This window comes from Indicator indicator, chromosome 17, assembly GCF_027791375.1.
Source record: "Indicator indicator isolate 239-I01 chromosome 17, UM_Iind_1.1, whole genome shotgun sequence".
In the NCBI taxonomy this organism is placed as follows: domain Eukaryota; kingdom Metazoa; phylum Chordata; class Aves; order Piciformes; family Indicatoridae; genus Indicator; species Indicator indicator.
This window is the reverse complement of record NC_072026.1, coordinates 17,416,233-17,433,709: the sequence shown is the minus strand read 5'-3', so window position 1 is coordinate 17,433,709 and position 17,477 is coordinate 17,416,233. Positions and strand designations below refer to the sequence as shown.

General features: G+C 63.5%; 2 protein-coding genes across 2 annotated transcripts; one reads left to right on the top strand and one right to left on the bottom strand.

Moving 5' to 3' along the window:
* Positions 1-5: 5 nt before the first annotated feature.
* BMP15 (bone morphogenetic protein 15) lies at positions 6-1,631 on the bottom strand. Its single transcript, XM_054388571.1, has 2 exons — positions 1,304-1,631; positions 6-781 (listed from the first exon to the last, which is right to left on the bottom strand). The coding sequence occupies exons 1-2, from the start codon at positions 1,629-1,631 to the stop codon at positions 6-8; spliced, it is 1,104 nt and encodes a 367-aa protein (XP_054244546.1).
* Positions 1,632-4,524: 2,893 nt separating this feature from the next.
* On the top strand, positions 4,525-16,259 carry SHROOM4 (shroom family member 4). The gene is given in 12 exon segments (XM_054388483.1): positions 4,525-4,650; positions 7,656-7,807; positions 8,132-8,192; positions 8,195-8,310; positions 8,976-9,107; positions 9,682-11,614; positions 11,784-11,845; positions 12,225-12,824; positions 13,085-13,489; positions 13,572-13,758; positions 14,316-14,588; positions 14,667-16,259. Coding segments are annotated over 12 exon segments (4,317 nt in total). The 3' UTR covers positions 14,937-16,259.
* The last annotated feature ends 1,218 nt before the right edge of the window (positions 16,260-17,477 follow it).

Sequence of the window (17,477 nt, the reverse complement as noted above, 5' to 3'; positions counted from 1 at the left end):
AGGCGTTACCGGCAGGTGCAGGACTCTGCGATCATGTTCTCATACTCCTTGTAGAGGATGCCGCCGTCGCGCTCTATCATGAGGACACTGATGGGACTGTAACGGTAGGGGACGCAGGACGGCCGAGGCACGTTGGCATCCACCAGCTGATGGACGAAGCTCTGCACTACAGCGTGATTGGGTGCGTGGTAGTCATAGCGGAGCAGGCGGGGACAAGCACCCTTGCAGTAGCGCGGGTTGTAGCGGTGGGGAGCAATGATCCAGTGGTCCCAGCCCAGCTGGGCGAAGCTGACAGGGAAGGGGCGCAGGGAGCAGTCACTCTTCTCCCCTCCCTTCTCCCGCAGGTAGCCAGGCAGATCGTGGGCCAGCGTCCCTGTGTCACGCCGGTGTCTCTGCGGCTCTCCTGTTGGAGGTGCCAACCCAGCCCGGGTGTCGTTGAGGTAGAGGAGGAGGAAGGGGTGGCTGGGAGCCGCTGGGGTATCATGACCGCCTGCCCGTCCGGCACGCACACAGACATGCCGCAGCTCTAGGCTCCCTGTGCTGCCGTTTCCTGGCACCAGGTAGGGGGTGACCTCTGCTTCTGCCCAACTGTGGCGGGGGTGGACAGCAGGACTGAGCAGCAACCCGGGTGCCTCACCGGTGGCCGCCAGCTCCAGGGCACAAAGGAGGCGACCGCTGGCCAGTGGCAGGCTGGGCAGGTAGACCACAGTGGCTCGGAGGAGGTGCTCTGCCTTGGACTGGCCCTCCAGGCGGTAGGTGAGGGGCTGCACGTACCAGCGACCTGTAGGGAAGCAGTGGTCAGTGCCCCCTTAGTTCTGTGCAGCAGGCACCACACCAGTACAGCCTTCTCCCGGGGTGCTACAGCTACACACACCACAGTGGAGCCCACGAAATCACCACCCTCAAAGCCCACTACAACCAGTTGCCACAGCACGAGGCAGGAGCCTCCAACAGCAGCCATGTGCTGCACCTTGCTGGAAGGATGAAGGGCAAAGAATGGCTGGGACAATTCTCATCCTCTGGACTAACATCATTAGCCTGGCACTGCATCAAGCAGGATGGGAAGGGGAGAGGGGCACATGGGGCCAGCAATGCACTTGCTTATCTCGCCCCATGTGCCTGGGAGCCTGGCTCTCCTGCCAAGGGGAACTCCATAGCCAAGGGCTGCCCTGGAGGGCACAGGACATGCCAGCCCTGGGACATTCTAAAGAGGGTAGGAGGCAGGCAGAGACCAGGGCTCAAAGCCCTCCCTGCTGACTCTACTAAGGTCCCCTACTGCCCTTGGTGCCCACCTGCTCCTTACCTGCCCAGGGTAGACCACCGTGGGAACTGGCCTGGACCAGGCGGACAGTGTTGGTGCCCAGGTTGCGGCCATGGCGTGGTCGCCCTTCACGGTCAGCAGCACGTCGGTACAGATCCAGCATGTAGCGCAGGGGCTGTCTGCTTGCTGGCCCCAGTTGCCAGCCCCGGCTGCCTGGTGCCCGCACTTGCAGGGCCTGCAGGAGGGGCAGGGGGGGGACAGCAGGCAGCGAGCCAGGGAGCAGCAGGGACTGGTTTGTAGCCCCAGAGAGAGGCACAGCAAGGAGGAGGAGGAGGAGGAGGAGGCTGGTGAAGGGATGGAACAAAGCCATGATAGGTGGGGGAAAAGGGGAAACAGTGAGCCTGGTAAGGTGGGGCTGGCCAGCAGCAGGATTAGGGGAAGCCTGCAGTCATGCTTCTCCCCCCTGGAGAGGCAGAGTTGGTCACAAGCACCAGCAAAAGGGAACCTTAAGGTGCTGCCAGCTGCTATCAAGCCAGGGAAACCATGCCAGCTGCTTCAGTTTCACAGAGGAACAAAAAGGTGTAGGGGGGGCTCTGTATGACAAAAGGGGTGCAAATTCCAGACTAAAACCCAGACCAGGGGCACAGCCAGCCTGATAGAAGCCTAGCTACAGAGGCTGTAAAAGTACCAGGTCAAGGGAGTTGGGTGAAAGTAGAGGCTGGGGTGAGGTAGGGGTGTGTGGGGAGGACCAGCTCTCTCAGCCCACCTGCTCCTGGTCAGCCTCCTCCTGCAGAGTGAGAGGTCCTGGCCTCCAGGGCCCATTTTAAAGGCATGGCCCCAATTAGGGTTTAAAGGGCCAGGAGCCCCAAGGTCCCAGGGGAAGAGCTGGGGTTTGGAGTGCAGTGGTGTGCTGTGGTGAGCCCCTTCAGCTCACCATGACACTGAGGCACATGGGTGGGCAAAACAACCCAGATCCCAGTGACACTCAGAATGGGCAGATCAACTGCTGGTACCAACCCTGCAGGCATCACCATGCATCACCATACATTTGCATCCCAGGTTTGGCTGTTCAAGCTTCAAGATCCTTCTGTCAGCACCCACACAAGGCCAAGGGGCTATGATGGTGATTCCCACCCTCTTGCTGGCATGGGTCATTTGAGGCATTGCCTTTACATGGGATGTTTCTTCCTAGCCCTGATGCCTCTCTGTGGCCCTTGCCTGAGGCAAGCTCCATGGTTGCACCACGGAGTGAGGTGTGGGCAGCGGTGGCCCATGCCCCCAGCAGAGCACCTGGCGTGGTGCCCAGCCCCAAAGGACACAGTTACTCTCATGTCAGGATGGAAGGTGCCGAGAGGCTGGGCACTCTGTTTGAGAACCACTGAGGTGTGTTGGTGCCTGCCTTGTCCTGGGTACTTCCCAGTGCCAGCCAGGCAGAGCAGTTAAGGCTGGGAGGGCCACGTTGGGGGTGCTGAGGCAAGGTGGGGTTGTGGTGCTTAATGGGGTGTGAGGCCATGTGACAAGCCAGGGTGCAGAGCCCTCACGCCTGGCTGGGCAGCCCTGGTTACTTATTTGGGAAAGGGCACAGGGGCAACTGAGCCCACTGGAGGCTGGGAAAAGTCCAGGCATGGCAGGAGCTGGCAATGAGGGGGTGGCATGGAAGGGGGGGAGAGCAGGAGAGTCAGGTCAGGTGGCCATGCATTGCTGCTAGGTGGGCTCCAGCACAGGGCATGTGACCTGGGCTGCCTCCACTTTGGCAGGACTGGGCAAGGGTTAAGGCAGGTGTTGGTGGATGAGAGCTGCCAAGTAAACCTAGAGGGGTTCTACCCTCCAGCACCCCCTGGGGTAGCTCGCCAGCCTGGCACACCGAGCCCACCCCCTGGGCTGTGGCGCAGCACCCACCCAGGCTGCAGGCAGCTGGGCCATGGGCAGTGCTGGCAGGGCAGAGCTTTCCGGGCCGTCTGGGTTGTCTGGAAGGAGATGAGTAAGAGTCGGGGCCCCAGGCGGGAAGGGGAGGAGCAGGACTCCCAGGCTTCCCAGGGAACCAGCGTCGATCTGCTCCCACCGCTCCCAGCTGCCACCTGCTACCTCCTTCCCCTGCCTCAGTTTCCTCGAGGGGGCTCGACAACCCCTCCTGGGCTCAGTGGGGGATGGCAGAGGTGAAGCACTGCCACACACACCTCAGGGTGCCTGGCAGGACAGGGCAGGGGCCATAGTGGGTAAGCCAGACAGGAGGCAGCAGTGCATGTTTGCCTGTGACCAGCAGGGCCCAGGGTATCAGGGTGAGGTGCCACAGGGAGCCTTCTAACTCATCGCCCCACTGCCACCTGAGTAGGCACCCCTCACACCTGTGTGAGCCCTGCCAAACTGCTGGCTGCACCTGGTCACCAGGCTGGGCTGAGCCGTGCCAAGCTGAACTGGCCCTAATGGTGCTGGTCCCTGGCAGCACCATACTGTGCTGGGCAAAACTGGGTCGTGCTGCCAGGCCATTCTGTGCTGAGCTGAACCATGTCTTCCCTGCTTGTCCATATCAACTCAAGCTGAACTGCATTGAGAAAAAGCAGTCCAGGCCAAGTGGGGCCAAACCAGATCAGGTCCCTGCCCTTGCCATGCTGAGTTGAGCCAGGACATAACATGCCAACCCAGTTGAGCTGCATTGAAACATGCCAGGCTGAGGCTATGCTTGGCCAGCCAACCCATGCCAGCTTTCCTGCCGTCCCAAGCTGAGCTGAGCCAAATTGTGCCACGGTGAATTTTGCCAGCCCTCCATGTCATGCCATGTTGGGCTCAGCTAGACATAGTCAAACCATGATGGCTGGGCCATGCCAAGCTGAGCCAAGCACCTCAGTGCAGGTCCCTGGGCCAAGTCAGGCTGAGCTGAGTAGTTTGATGCTGGTCTGTGCCATTGTGTGCCAAGCTGTGCCATGAGCCGAGCTGTGGCATGCTGTGCCTAGCTGTCTTGGACTGAGCCAAGCAGTGCCACACTGCTTGGCTCAGCTGTGCCATTCCGCATCTAGTTGAGCCAAGCCAAGCTATGACAAACTGAGCTGTGCCATGCCGTGCCTAAGCCGAGCTGTAGGGTCCGGATCCGACCGCCGCCATCCCCCTGTGCCTCATTGGCGGCGGCGGAACAACCCCGGTGCGGAGCGGCCCCGCCCCGCCCCGCTGCTCGGCCCCGCGCCGCTCAGCCCGGGCGGGCGGGTGTCACTTCCTCCGCGGTGCGGGGCCGGGCCGGGCCGGCCGGGCGGAATGGGATAGTAGTGGCCATGGAGCGCGGCGGGGGCCGGCCCGGCGCCCCCCAATACGTGCATGTGCAGCTGCAGGGGGGCGCGCCCTGGGGCTTCACGCTGCGCGGCGGGCTGGAGCATGGAGAGCCCCTCATCGTCTCCAAGGTAGGCGCCGCCTGGCGCGGTCTCGCGTGGGCCCCGGTGGCGTCTTCCCGCGAGGGGCCTCTGCCCCGTGGCGGGGCGCGGGCGGGGGTACGAGGACACTCGGGGCGCGGCGGCGCGGGGAGCGGGGTCGCCTGTCCCGGTGCGGCGCGACGGGGCGGAGCCGTGGCCGTCACCGCACCCACGGCCCCCCGCGACCCACCACCCCGAGCCGCGGGGATGAGTGGGAGCGGGGGCCGTGGGGGCCGAGGGGGCGGAGGGACAGCCCAGGCTCGGCGGCAGGAAGAAATTCCTCTGGCACATCCGTTGGGCTGGCGGCGGGGAGGGTGCCGCGTCTCCCCCCCGCGTTTCCCCCGTCCAGTCCCGCGGGGCACAGCCCGAGGCGGGTAAAAGCCCCTTCCTCCCCTTCGTGTGCCCACTCGTGGGTACTCCCGGGGCCTGGCTCTGCGGGGACGTTGGGGGCCACGGTCGGGGGGACCGGAGTCCGCCGCGTCCCACGGGGGTGGTGTTGGGGTGCGGTGGCGGGTGGGGCGGCTACAGGGCCCGGAATCCGTGTCCCTCCGGCAGCCGGGAACGGAGAGGGTGCGGCCCCACGGCCGCGATGTCCCTCCACGCAGTGGTCACCAATTCCCGCGGCCCGGTCGAGGCATCGCCCTCCCGCGAAACCCGCTAGGAGCCGTGCAGCAGCCGGAGATGCCCCGGCACTCTGTGTCCCCGCGGAGCGCGGCTGAGCCCCTGTCACCGGGCGGCTTGGCTGCCTGCCCGCCTAGTGCCACCGTCCCGCCGGGGCTGGGGAGCTGGCGGGCCGGGCTGTGTCGCGGCCCCGGGCTGCGTCCCTGCCCCAAGCCGGGCTGGCTGCCCCCCGGGGCCTCCACGCCCTGCGCCGGGGCGCGGGCAGCGTGGTCTGGCTGGGGGAGCTGGAAAAGTGGCTCTGATCCCTGCCCTGCGCCCCAGGAGTGCCACCGCCGGCGGGCGGGAGCCGGGGCCCTGCCGTGGGCCGGGGGAACTGCTCCTCGCCCCCCGCCTCGCTGCCGGGCCTCGGACCGGTGGGTCCCGGTGCCTCCGCTGACTTGCGGGAGGGAGCAGGGGATGTTCCCCACCGCTGCTGAGAATGGGGAGGGGGTGTCCTTGTGGGCCGGGGGTGCCGGGCCCCGCGCTCCCCCGGCCGGGCGGCCGCCGCGTGTGCTCGGCAGACAAAGGGGGCTTGTTCAGCGCTCTGTGCATTCAGGGGAGGGTCCCCCGGGGCGTCCGCTCCGCCGCCGCGGCCAGCGAGGTGTGTGCATGCCTGGCCGTGCGGGGAGGGGGCAGCCCCGCTTGCGGCGCGGAGGGGCCCTGGCCGGAAAGAGGAGGGGGGTCCTTTTGCTGGAAGAGGCAGTTTGGCCTCTGAGCCCCCTCCGGGTGGGATCTCTTCCTGTGGCAGACTCCCTTGTTTGGGGGCTGTTGTGGGCGCCAAGTCCTCCATGGAACTGCTGAGCACACCCTGACACAGGACCCGTGTGCCTGTGCGGGGCAAGAAGAGAGGTTTGCAAGAGGTGGAGCAAGATGAGCACAGCTTGGACACTTTGTAAGACAAATCTCTCTGAGGGCAGGCAAATACTCATGTGAGGCAGCTGGTGCCCACCATTGGGACCCGGAGTTAACACCATGGGTAGTGTTGGGGAAGTGCTCAGGGCTGGCCGGTCCAGGCAGGGCTGCCAGTGCTGAGTTCATTGGTAGTGAAGGCAGAACAAGGGGCTGTTTGTGCCAGATTTAGCTCCTGGTGAGCAATGCCAGGGCTGAGCCGTGTCCATCCTGGAGCATGTGGTGGCCCAGACATGGGTGCAGCCCTGGCTGTGTCCTGTACTGGGGGGAAGAGGTACACCCATCACTGCTGACTCAGTCCCTTGGCTGTGGCAGGCAGCACATGGTGGGGCATGTGGCTGGGCAGAGGACTAGGGTGAAGGTGCAGCCTGCCTTGCCCGCCTGCTCTGCCAAAGCTGCCCGGTGGTAAGCAGCAGCATGGCAAGGGTTAAACCTAGGCGCTGTAGCAAGTGCACTGTGGGACTGGGAGCCCTTGAAGGCAGCTGGGGCCCCATTTGAGGAAGGCAGCCCCATGGCGGACTCCTGGGCAGCTATGCCCAGCCTGGGCATGGCACTGCAATCCCCAGGTTCCTGAAGAAATGGGAGAGCTGTGGGACACAGCACAGCCATGCCAGCAGAACCATACAGCAGTGCTGGGCTGGGAAGGAGACCTGGCTGTCCATGCCTGGCTTCCCAGGTGCCATGTCTTCCATGGGCAGCAGAATGCCCCTTGAGCCCTGCCCAGCAACAGGGCTAGGAAGGGGTGCCCAAGGGCCAGCCTGCTGAGGAGCCATGGATGCCCTCCTGCATTGTGAGGAGCTGGACATGGCAATCCCCAGTCACTGAGAACAGCATGATGGGCAGAAATCATTGGCAGCACTGGGTGGTCTGCCTGCCCTGGCTGGGCACTACTTATCCCAAGGCTGCCCGCGCTGCACCTACCTGCTGGAGCAAAGGGGACAGACTGGGGCTTCTCCATGGTGTCCACCAAGCCATGCTGGTGCCAGGTACCAGGCTCATTTTGGCTGTGGGTGGCAGGATGGGGTAGGCACATGCCAGGGCCAGGCACAGCTTGCCACTTCCCCTGCTGTTTCTCTGGTGCAGATGGTGTAATGGCATCCTTTGGGCATCAAAATAACCGTGGGTGTCTGGGCAGGGCTGACGTGAGGCTGGGAGCAGTAGCGGGGGGCTGGCATCCACGCCAGACAAAGGGCCCTTGTGTTGCCCGCGCCCGCAGGGGAATCTGCTGGGATGGGACATTTTTCTTCTCCCCCCTCCCTGATGCCCTTTCTTTGCTCAGAAATTCATGTGACCAGGGCAGAGTGGGGAGCCCAGTGCCACAGATCCCTCTGCAGTGCACCCCTTTTCCAAAGCCTGTTTCTCCCCGGTGCACTCCAGGGTGTGTTCTGGGGGGCAGTTTACTCCTGACACCCCTCTCTCTTGCCCAGGTGGAGGACGGGGGCAAGGCTGCGCTGTCCCGGCGGCTGCAGCCAGGTGATGAGCTGGTGAACATCAGTGGGACACCACTGTACGGGTCCCGCCAGGAGGCCCTGATCCTCATCAAGGGCTCCTACCGCACCCTGAAGATGATCGTCCGCAGGTTGGCATCACTACAGGTGGGGGGAAGCAGGAGGGGTAGTGGCGGCAAGACTGGGGGGCATCACCTGCCCAGGTCCTGGTGGGAGCCTGGTGCTGCCATTGTTTCCAACCTGGAGGTGCCCCATGCTGGGACTGGGAAGGGGGCAGCCCCACTATGGCTGCTAGTACCCTATGGTGGGTGGGGATTCCCCAGCCCAGAGTGCTGCCTGCAGAGCTGGGGCAGTGCAGCAGGCTCGCCACCCCCTTGCTGGGCGGTATTCTCTAGTGTGACCGCTCCTCTCCCTTCCTGCCTGCTGCCTGCCTGCTTGCTGCCTGCCTGGGGAAGGAAGGAGAGGCAGGGCCAGGCTCTGTAGTCGTGTCCCCCTTCCTGACCTGCATCCATTCCCTGGCTGCAACCCGACTGGACTCCAGCTCCAACAACAGCCAGGGGCTGGGGCAGTGCAGGACATTGTGTACAGGGCAGGGGGTGCCACGGGGCAGTGCTGGGGCTCAGCATCATCCATGGTGAGTTTGGGGCTCTGGGTGGGGAGGGATCCCTGTGCTGACCACACAGCTTGTTTCTGCCAACCTGACAGATGCTGGGGCAGCACTGGGCACATGGGGGTTACAAAAGGTGGTATTTGCCACCCTGCAGTGTTTGTGCCATGGCACTGAACATTGCTGCCTGCATGCACTTGGAGGGGGTGTCTGGAGACCCTCAGAGCTGTGCTGAACAGGGTGTATGATAGGGTCTGATTCCAAACCCCTTTGGTGCTTGCTGCAGATGCTAAAGGACCAAAGAACAAGAAAGAAAGATTAGGCTTAGAGTGGGGACACAGATGTGCCCCCAGGGTCTCCTGGTGTGCTTGCAGAGCCCATGCAGTCCTGGCAGGGTCCCTCATCCTGCTGGGACATTGCCCATCATTTGCACTGAGACCACATCCCTTATCCCCTATTGATGCTTGCAGTTAGGACATTACAAGCAGGGGAGCCTCAGCAGTGAGGGGGAACTGTGAGATCCCCCTGCCCAGTGCTGGGGGTGGTAGAACTGGGCTCTCCTTGCTGCCATGCCCCTTGAGCAGGCACTGGCCTAAGGGGGACAGGAAGCCCCGAAGGAAGTGACTTCAGCCCCGGTTCCTTGGCCTGGCTTCCTCCCCATTCTTGTCCTCTCCCGCTGTTGCTCTTGGCAGGAGGAGTGTGCCCGTCCTCCGGCCCCATTCCTGGCACATGGCCAAGCTTGCCGAAAGCCGCCCCGACGCCCCCACCATGCACTGCCCCACTGATGCCTTCAGCTTTTCCTGGCCCTCGGGATGTGATGTCAGGTAAGACCCCCAACCTACCCCTGGGATACTCATTGGACTATTCAAGGGGAGGGGCAGAATGGGCACCCTCTTGGGTTGGGGCAAGGGCTTGTGGAGTGGGTGATCATTTGCTTGCCCCACACTGCTGTCAGACATCCCCTCATGTCCTGCTGCTGTGCTGCCCTTTCCCCTGCCTGTTTACTCCCAGTTCCCGGCAGGAAGGGGCGGTGGCTCCACTGCAGTCAGCCAGGAGCTGCTCAGTCCCAGTGCCCCCCCCGCTGGAGCAGGCAGGGCCCGGGTGGCTGGAGCCACACACACCCTGTGTCCTTGTGCCCATTCTTCCTGCTAGCACTAGGGCAGCCTTGGTGCTGCCCCCAAACCTGGGGGTGAAGGGCAGTTGGGGCTCTACTGGCCTGTGCCACTCTATCCTGGGGGAACCATGTTTGGTGGGGAGGTGTTGGCTCTTGGCATCTTGTGCCCATGAGGGGGGCTGGCAGGGAGCTCGAGGTGGGGTAGCAGGCACCCCTGACACTGGTGTGGGGCCGCATGGCAGCGAGCTGTCCCTGCAGTGGAACCTGCTGTCCCGGCACTGCAGCACTGACCGGAGCAGCTCCATCGGGAGCATGGAGAGCCTGGACCAGCCCAGCCAGGCCTACTATGAAGGGGACCCCTCACCCATTGACCAGGGCATGTACCACAGCAAGCGGGACTCAGCCTACAGCTCCTTCTCTGCCAGCTCCATTGCTTCTGACTGCGCCCTCCCCCTCCGCCCTGAGGAGGCCACATCTGTTGACTCCAGCCTCCAAGGTCCCTGCAAGCCCCCCGATGGGCGCTACCTGACCACGGGAGCTGAGCTGCCTGCCAGCCGGCACCCCGAGGCCTGGCGGGCACCTGTTCCCCCCCAACCCCCTATCAGGAGGGATAGCCTGCGGGCAGCCCCAGTTGGTGGAGGGGACAGGCGTCGGGCATCAGTGTCAGTGGACATGCTGCATGCTAAGGGCCGGTGGATCTCTGATACCTTCCTCTGCCAGCGGGACAGGGAGGCAGAGGTGACGGGTGGGAGGACACCGGCACCATACCCCATGAAGGATCATCTCTCTGCTGACCAGTATTACATGCTGAGTTCCCACTCAGAGAGGTGCTTGGCTGAGCCTCTCCTGGTGGAGAGCACAGATCCTGGCAACCAGCTGCACCTGGATAGTAGTGTGCACAGAGTACCGGATGCAGCAGCAGTAGGGGACAACCCACTGTTGTCCTCCCTCAAGGGCCATACACCACACCGGCACAGTGCTCCTGAGCAGCTGCTGGCATCCCAGCTTCGCTCCCTCCAGGTGGGCACCAGCAGTGGGAGAGCCTCACCGGCCCCTGATGGGCACCACTGGACCCTCTCCCCACTGCATCCTGAGGGCAGCCGGCCAGGGGCTGTAGGGGCCACCCAAGACTCCCAGCTCTGCCCAGAGCCGTGCTGCCGCTGCTGCCCTGAGCCACAGCGAGCCTGTGGGCAGGACACCCGGGTGGCCAGCCCAGCACAGGCCACCGAGGGTCCAGCGGAGGAGGAGAGCCGGGCAGGGGGCCGCCGGGCTGGTGGCCCTCCCCACCGCTCTGCTCAGATGCGCCGCCGCAGCGACCGCTTTGCCACCAGCCTGCGCAATGAGATCCAGCGGCGCAAGGCTCAGCTGCAGAAGAGCCGGGGACCCGGCGCCCCACCACCGGGTGAGGAGCCAGTGGAGGAGGCCGAAGAGCCCCCTGAAATCAGCGTGCCGATGGAGGGCCCCCCTGCCCCGACTGAGCGTCTCAGCCCCGTGCCGAGCGAGGCTGGCAGGAACGCTGGCCACTCTGGAGATCGGGGCATCTCCACTCCCGACCCGCTGCCAGCCCCCAAAGGGCCTCCCTCCCCCGAGCAGGCGGCGCCGACAGGCCGGGGCCGCTGGCGTTGGTCCCCGGAGCGCAAGCTGCAGCCGCAGCGCTCGCCCAGCCCCAGCGAGCTGGGGGGCTACGGGCAGGGGCCGGTGGCCCGCGGCTCCCCGCCGCGGGGCAGTGATGAGGCTGTGCTCCTGCCCTTCGCCGACCGCCGCCGGTTCTTCGAGGAAAGCAGCCGGCCACCGCCGCCCCGGCACGGCAAGCCCCCGGCAGCTGATCCCGCTGCTTTCCAGGCCCCCGGCCCCGAGCGCCGGGACTCCCGCCGCCTCTCTGTGGACCAGCCCTACAGCCCCAACTCACCCAGCCGTCCTGGCTCTGCCGGCCCCTACACCGAGTGCTGCCGGGAGCAGCCCCCCTGCTACAAGCCGCTGGGAAGGCCAGGGGAGCTGGAGTACCTGCGAGGCTTCTCCTATCCCTACGGCGTTCCCCTGCGCCCTGAATCCTGCCACTACTGCGGGGGGGACCCGTGCCCCCTGCCGCTGCCCCGTGGCCACACCTGCCGGTGCTACCCCCAGCCCTGGGCGCGCTGCCCTGAATGCTGCTGCCCAGCCCCTCGCCCTGGGCGGGAGGAGAGTGATGCCTGGCCCCCCCGGAGAGCTTTCACCTCGGTGAGTGAGACCGCTGGCACCACCCCACACCTCTGGAGCATAACCATGGTCTGGGGTGTGGGGTACTGACCCCCTGCATGCTTACTGTTCCTGGACAGGGATAGGTTGGGGGGTGCGAGGAAGGGGATGCTGACCTCATTTTCACGCTCCCTTTCCTTCCTTCACACAGGAATTTCCTCTGGATGAGTGGGAACCACCAGCAATAACCAGGAAAGCCAGTCAGTCAGTCAGGTGAGCCCACACCAGGTGTCAGGATGTGCATGCCAGTTGGCAAGGTTGTCTACCATGAGGTGAGGTGTGATCATGCTGTGATTTTGGTTGGCAATGTACAAAGTGCCTTCCTTAATGCCACAGCTGTGCCAGGGCCTGTAAAGTGAAGGCACATAGCAGCCTGGACAAGCAGGGCCTGGGAGTGCAAGGAGGTGCCCATGGTGGGGGGTGGGAGTGACATCTCCAGTGGGCTCTGCCCAGTGTTGGGGTACCAGGACAGCCTGAGCTCCCTCCACCAGAGGGACTGGGTGTGACTCCGTCTGGAGAAATTGAGGCTGGGGTGGGTATGAGCTACTGGGAATGACTGTCTTAGGGGGTGGGTACCCTCTTCTCTCCTCAGTGAGCTCTCCCACTACCAGTTGGGCTTCCCAAGGCTTGGCCCTTTCCACCCCTGCTTTGAGAGTGCTGAGACGGAGTGGCCACCTTGCTACCGGGCTACATCAACGCATGACCTGTCATGGGATGGCGACCGTGTGGTCCGCTCCCCTGAGAGCCCCCCGGAGCCCTTGAACCGCCCGCTGCGGGGCAGAGCCTTTTCCGAGAGCCACCTCAACCTGGAGCCTGCCAGCCCTAGGGGCCGCAGCCGAAGGGATCTTACACATGCCAAGCTGGACCCTCCTGGCGTCCCTAAAAAGAAAGGCCCTCCACCTCCCCGCCCACCACCTCCCAACTGGGAGAAGTACAGACAGCGCCGGATGTCCCAGCGCCTGCCAGATGGTTCCGGGAATGTCTCTGCCTTCACCGCCACACCAGTGCCGTCCCGTGGCATCGCTGAGGCTGTGCGTGAGCGGTCGCAGAGCCTTACTGGGGAGCAGGGAGGCTGGTCCCGGGGGCATGCTGCTCGCCCTCATGCCCTACCAGGTGCCTGGCCCCGACCTGAGCCCCCCGGATCACTCCACAGGACACCCGAGCCTGATGCTGGTAGCACTGAGATTTGCAGGCAAGTGCTGTCATGGCATGGGAATGGGAGTGGGGCTGCGGGCACAATCAGGACACAGGATGACTTTTGGGGCATTGTGGCCCTTTGAACTCTACATTAGAGCATCCTTATCCACCCCTTGGGATAGACTGTGGGGTTTTCTTGGGGTGGGGGAGATGTCCCTGACCTCTTTACATGGGGTGGACATGGCCATGTGTGTTCCCATCCTCCACAGGCAGGCTGGGGAGCTGACTTGGGTCTCCCTGGGTGGGTGTTTACAGGGCGATGGGGACTGGGGAGGAGCGGACGAAGGTGAAGCACCCCTGGGAGATGGAGGAGCAGCCCCAAAGGCTCAGCCGGAACCAGGAGAAGGGCTGGGTCAGTCCCCGCAGGGTGGGTGAGTGCTCCCTGCCCCTGCGTGGTGGCCCTGGCCCCACCACCCCAGAGGCACCCAAGCCCAGTCTTGGTGCAGCCGAGGGGTTGAGCTGCCAGGGTGGCCAGTCCCATCCCCGACGTGTGGACTCAGAGGAGCTGCTGTGGGATGTGGTGGGCAGGGACCAGTCCCTGGCTGGCATCTTGGCCCCCTCGACCTCCCTTGGCCCCACCACTGAGGTGATGGGTGAGCGGCAGGCCTGGCGGGAGTGCTTCCAGCAGGACTGGCGCCTGGAGAACCTGGCACAGGACAGGTAGGGCTGATGCAGTATCAGGCATTGTGCTGAGGCCAGGCTGCACCCTGCTGATCCCAGCACTGAGCCCCTGTTCCCACAGGCAGGGTTTTGAGCCCATCTCACCACCCCCCACAAGCACTGGCAGCTCCACCTCCTACCCAGCATACTACAGCGCAGCAGCAGGCAAAGCCGAGCCACTTGGCAAGGTGAAGGAGCTGCCGGAGGTGGTGGAGGGGAGCTCAGAGGATGAGGATGAGGAGGCAGACCGTGAGCTGGTGGAAAAGAAGGTAAAGTGAGCACTACTGGGAATGATGCCCTCAGGGTTCCCCACTGTCATCACCAGGTGCCCATGGGACCAGGAGCATTGGCGGATGGTCACAGGGACCAGAGCATCACTGGTTGCTTGCAGAAACTAGAGGCATTGCTCATGCTCATGGGGACCTGGGACTTGCTGGGTACTCACAGGGGCTAGGAAATTGACAGATGCCTGCAGGGACCAGGGGCATTGTCAGGTGCTTGCATGAGGTGGGAATATCACCAGATACTTATAGGGATCGGGGCATAGTTGGGTCCTTGCAGGGGCTGGGACGTTCCTGCATGCTCACAGATACTGAGGTAGGTCATCATTGTTCACTGGAATGGGACATTGTTCTATGCTTGCTGGGTCAGAGATGCCGCCAGATGCTGGCAGGGACCAGGGGCATTGCTAGTTGCTCATGGGGACTAGGGACATCACCAGATGCTTGTGGGACCCAGTGCTGTGTGGCATCCCTGCACCTATGTGCAAGTCCCCTGTTCTCAACATGGGGTGGTCCCAGTCACTCTGACCCTCTCCCACTGGCAGCTGCAGCTGATTGAGAGCCTGAGCCGGAAGCTGGCAGTGCTGCAGGAGGCACAGCGGGGGCTGCAGGAGGACATCAGCGCCAACGGGGCACTGGGCGAGGATGTGGCTGCCCGTCTGCAAGCCCTTTGCACCCCAGGGGAGTTCGACAAGTACCGCCTCTTCGTGGGTGACCTGGACAAGGTGGTCAACCTCCTGCTCTCCCTCTCGGGGCGCTTGGCCCGGGTGGAGACTGCCCTGAGCAGCCTGGGGCCACATGCACCTGCGGAGGACAAGGTGGGCACAGGGCAGAGGGACACCTGTGGGCCAGTGCGGTGCAAGACCTGCCATTAATGCTGCCCATCTCGCCTCCAGGTGGCCCTGCGGGAGAAACAGCGGCTGCTGGTGGCACAGCTAGAGGACGCCAAAGAACTGAAGGAGCACGTGGGGCGGCGGGAGGAGGCGGTGGGTGCCATGGTGGCACGGTACCTGCCCGCTGAGCACCTGCAGGACTACCGGCACTTCGTCAAGATGAAGTCAGCCCTCATCACTGAGCAGCGGGAGCTGGAGGAGAAGATCAAGCTGGGCCAAGAGCAGCTCCGTTGCCTGCGCGAGAGCCTCGGCCAGGTCCCTAAGGGTTGCTAGCCCCTTGCCCAGCCTGTCCCAGGACCCTGGCCATGACCCCAGCTTGCTGCCAAAGCGGATGTGGCCTCTCAGGGACTCTCCCTGTGTCTGTCCGTCTGTCCTGCCTTTTATTTATTTTCCAGTTTACCAAGCAGAGGAGAAGGTGTGCCTAGTCCAGAGACTGGCACAAGGGGTCATGCCACAGAGCTGTCCTGAGTTCTACAGCTACCCAGCACCCTGTAGTGCAGTGGGACCAGATGGACAGATCCTGCCACCCCCCACCCCCCTCCCTGATCTTTCTGTGCCTACAGGGGTCCCAGCACATTTTCCTAGACAGCCGTGCCTGTCCCACAGCTGGTGCTGCACCATGTGCCTTCAACATCCCCCTGGCTGCCCCAGGGCAACTCCACACAGTGTGTGGAAGGGTTAAACCATCCTCACCTTCTGTCAAGTCTGTTTGTCCAACTCTGTCCGTCTGTCCATAGGAGTTGGAGGAATTTCAGCCCATGGGAGCTAGAGGAATTTCAGCCCCCTGCATCCTGTTCCTCTCCATTGTGTCCAAAACAATGGCCCTGGCCAGCGGGTCCTTAACCCACTCCCTGCTGGCTAGAGGCTTCATGGGGGGCCAAGGTGGGTGCTGTGCACTCCTGGGGACATTGTAACGGATGCCTCTGGAATGGTGCCCTGCCAAGTGATGTGCTGGGATCAGTAGACTGGGAGCTGTGGGTACCCCCTGCCACTAGTGCTGTGGACAGGGGGACCACCCAGTCTCATCCAGCCCTTGCCTCTAGGCTCTACCCCATCACAAGGAGGGATTAATAGAGGAAAAAGCACACTAAGCATGGAATGGGGTATCTGACCCCTTCCTCTGTGCTGCAGCAACCCCAAGTAGCACTTAGACTTCCCCTTGGGTCAGCCTCCCTGCTCTGCCTCTGTGTGTCTGTCATGGAATACACAGGTGCCTTGATGTTGATTTTGCACAGGGGTTTCGTGCAACCTGTAGCAGCCTGAGGTGGTGCAGGCAAGTATTCTGGGGAGGTGGGGTGGGCCCCAAACGCTTTGGAGGTGGCCACAGTTGGACAGCCCAGCCCCAGGGTGCAGGCAGCACCCATACCTGCTTACTCAGCACTGCAGCACTCTCCCCAGTGTGGCTGCTCACCCGATGTGCCACCCTCAGCCTGTTGAACACTACACCCCACACCTTCCCATCCCTACCCTGCAGTGGTGCCTGGCAGGAGCAGGGTGTTCTGTGTAATCTCAGCTGCCACCAGGCCTCCACTGCACAAGGATACTCTAGGACCAAACACTGCACCCACTGTGAGCTGACTGGCCGCCCTCAGCCTGTCACTGTGCTGGGGCAGTTTGTCATGCCTGTGCCCGTGCCTTGCCGTTGTGCCTCTCACACTAAAGGAGCAGCAGTGGCTGCACGATTGTCCAAGCTGTGTCTTGTGTGGTTTGTCCCTGTGCCCTCATCCAGTGGCACCAGGGCTGGTAGGTGCCTGCCATGGGGATAGGGGATGGGGGTGTGATGCCAAAGCCCTGGCAATCTCTTGGGACCTAAATTCCCATATGGCACTGTAGGCACTTGAAGTGTATCCATGACAAGAAGGGAGTTTCCATATCCAGCTCAACCAGGCTGGGTAGGGACAAGGGGCAGTGCCTGGACCCCTCCCCAGGGACACAGCTCCTGGGTGGTGGTTGTAGCATTGTCCCTGTCAGTCACAACCACGGCACTGCTGCCCCGCACCGAGGAGAGGGTGGCCCTGAGAGGGGAGGCAGGGCCCAGAGAAGCAGTGTGGGGATGCTGCTGTTGAGCCCCTTCCGGGGTGTCCTGGTTCCCGGCAAAAGGGTGCGAGTGTGCACGGCCACCATCCCCTTGCTGGCCACATGCTTTCCCCAGGGTACCACGGAGCGCGGTCTGCCCCTTGTTCCTGTGACACGGCCCCGCCCGCCAGCGCCCCGTACCCTCCGAGACCGGACCGGTCAGGGGTCTCGGTGCAGGGACAGCACCGGCCGCTGGGTGGCGCCAGAGCGCGTATGAGAACACGAGCGCGGGGGGGCGGGGGCACGCGCGTGCACACACGTGTGAGGGCGTGCGTTTGTGTGAGCGCGCGTGTGAGTGTGCGCGGGTGCAGCAGCGCGGGTGTGAGCACATGGACACGGGCGGCTGCTGCTGCGTGTGACTGCACACGGCTGCAGGCATGGCCGTGCACTGGCACTGCATGTGGGCGCGTCGGAGTGTGTGTGCACACATGTTGGCATGGAAACGGGAGCGGAGGATGGTGTGAGCCCGTGCACGTGGGGGTGAGCACGTGTGCACGGAGGGGTGTGTGACTGCCAGTGAGCACTCACCAGGGACAATCTGTGTGCACCTGTGGGAGTGTTCAAGTACACGCGGCCGAGTGTGAGCACGCGGATGCATGGGGGTCTGCAAGCACATGCACCTGGTGCTCACAGGTGACTGCATGCAAACGTGTGCACATGTAGGTGAGCAGATGCACAGGGGGGTAAGTGGATGGGTGCCCATGTGGGTGAATGTGTGTGCATGTGTGAGGGCAGGGC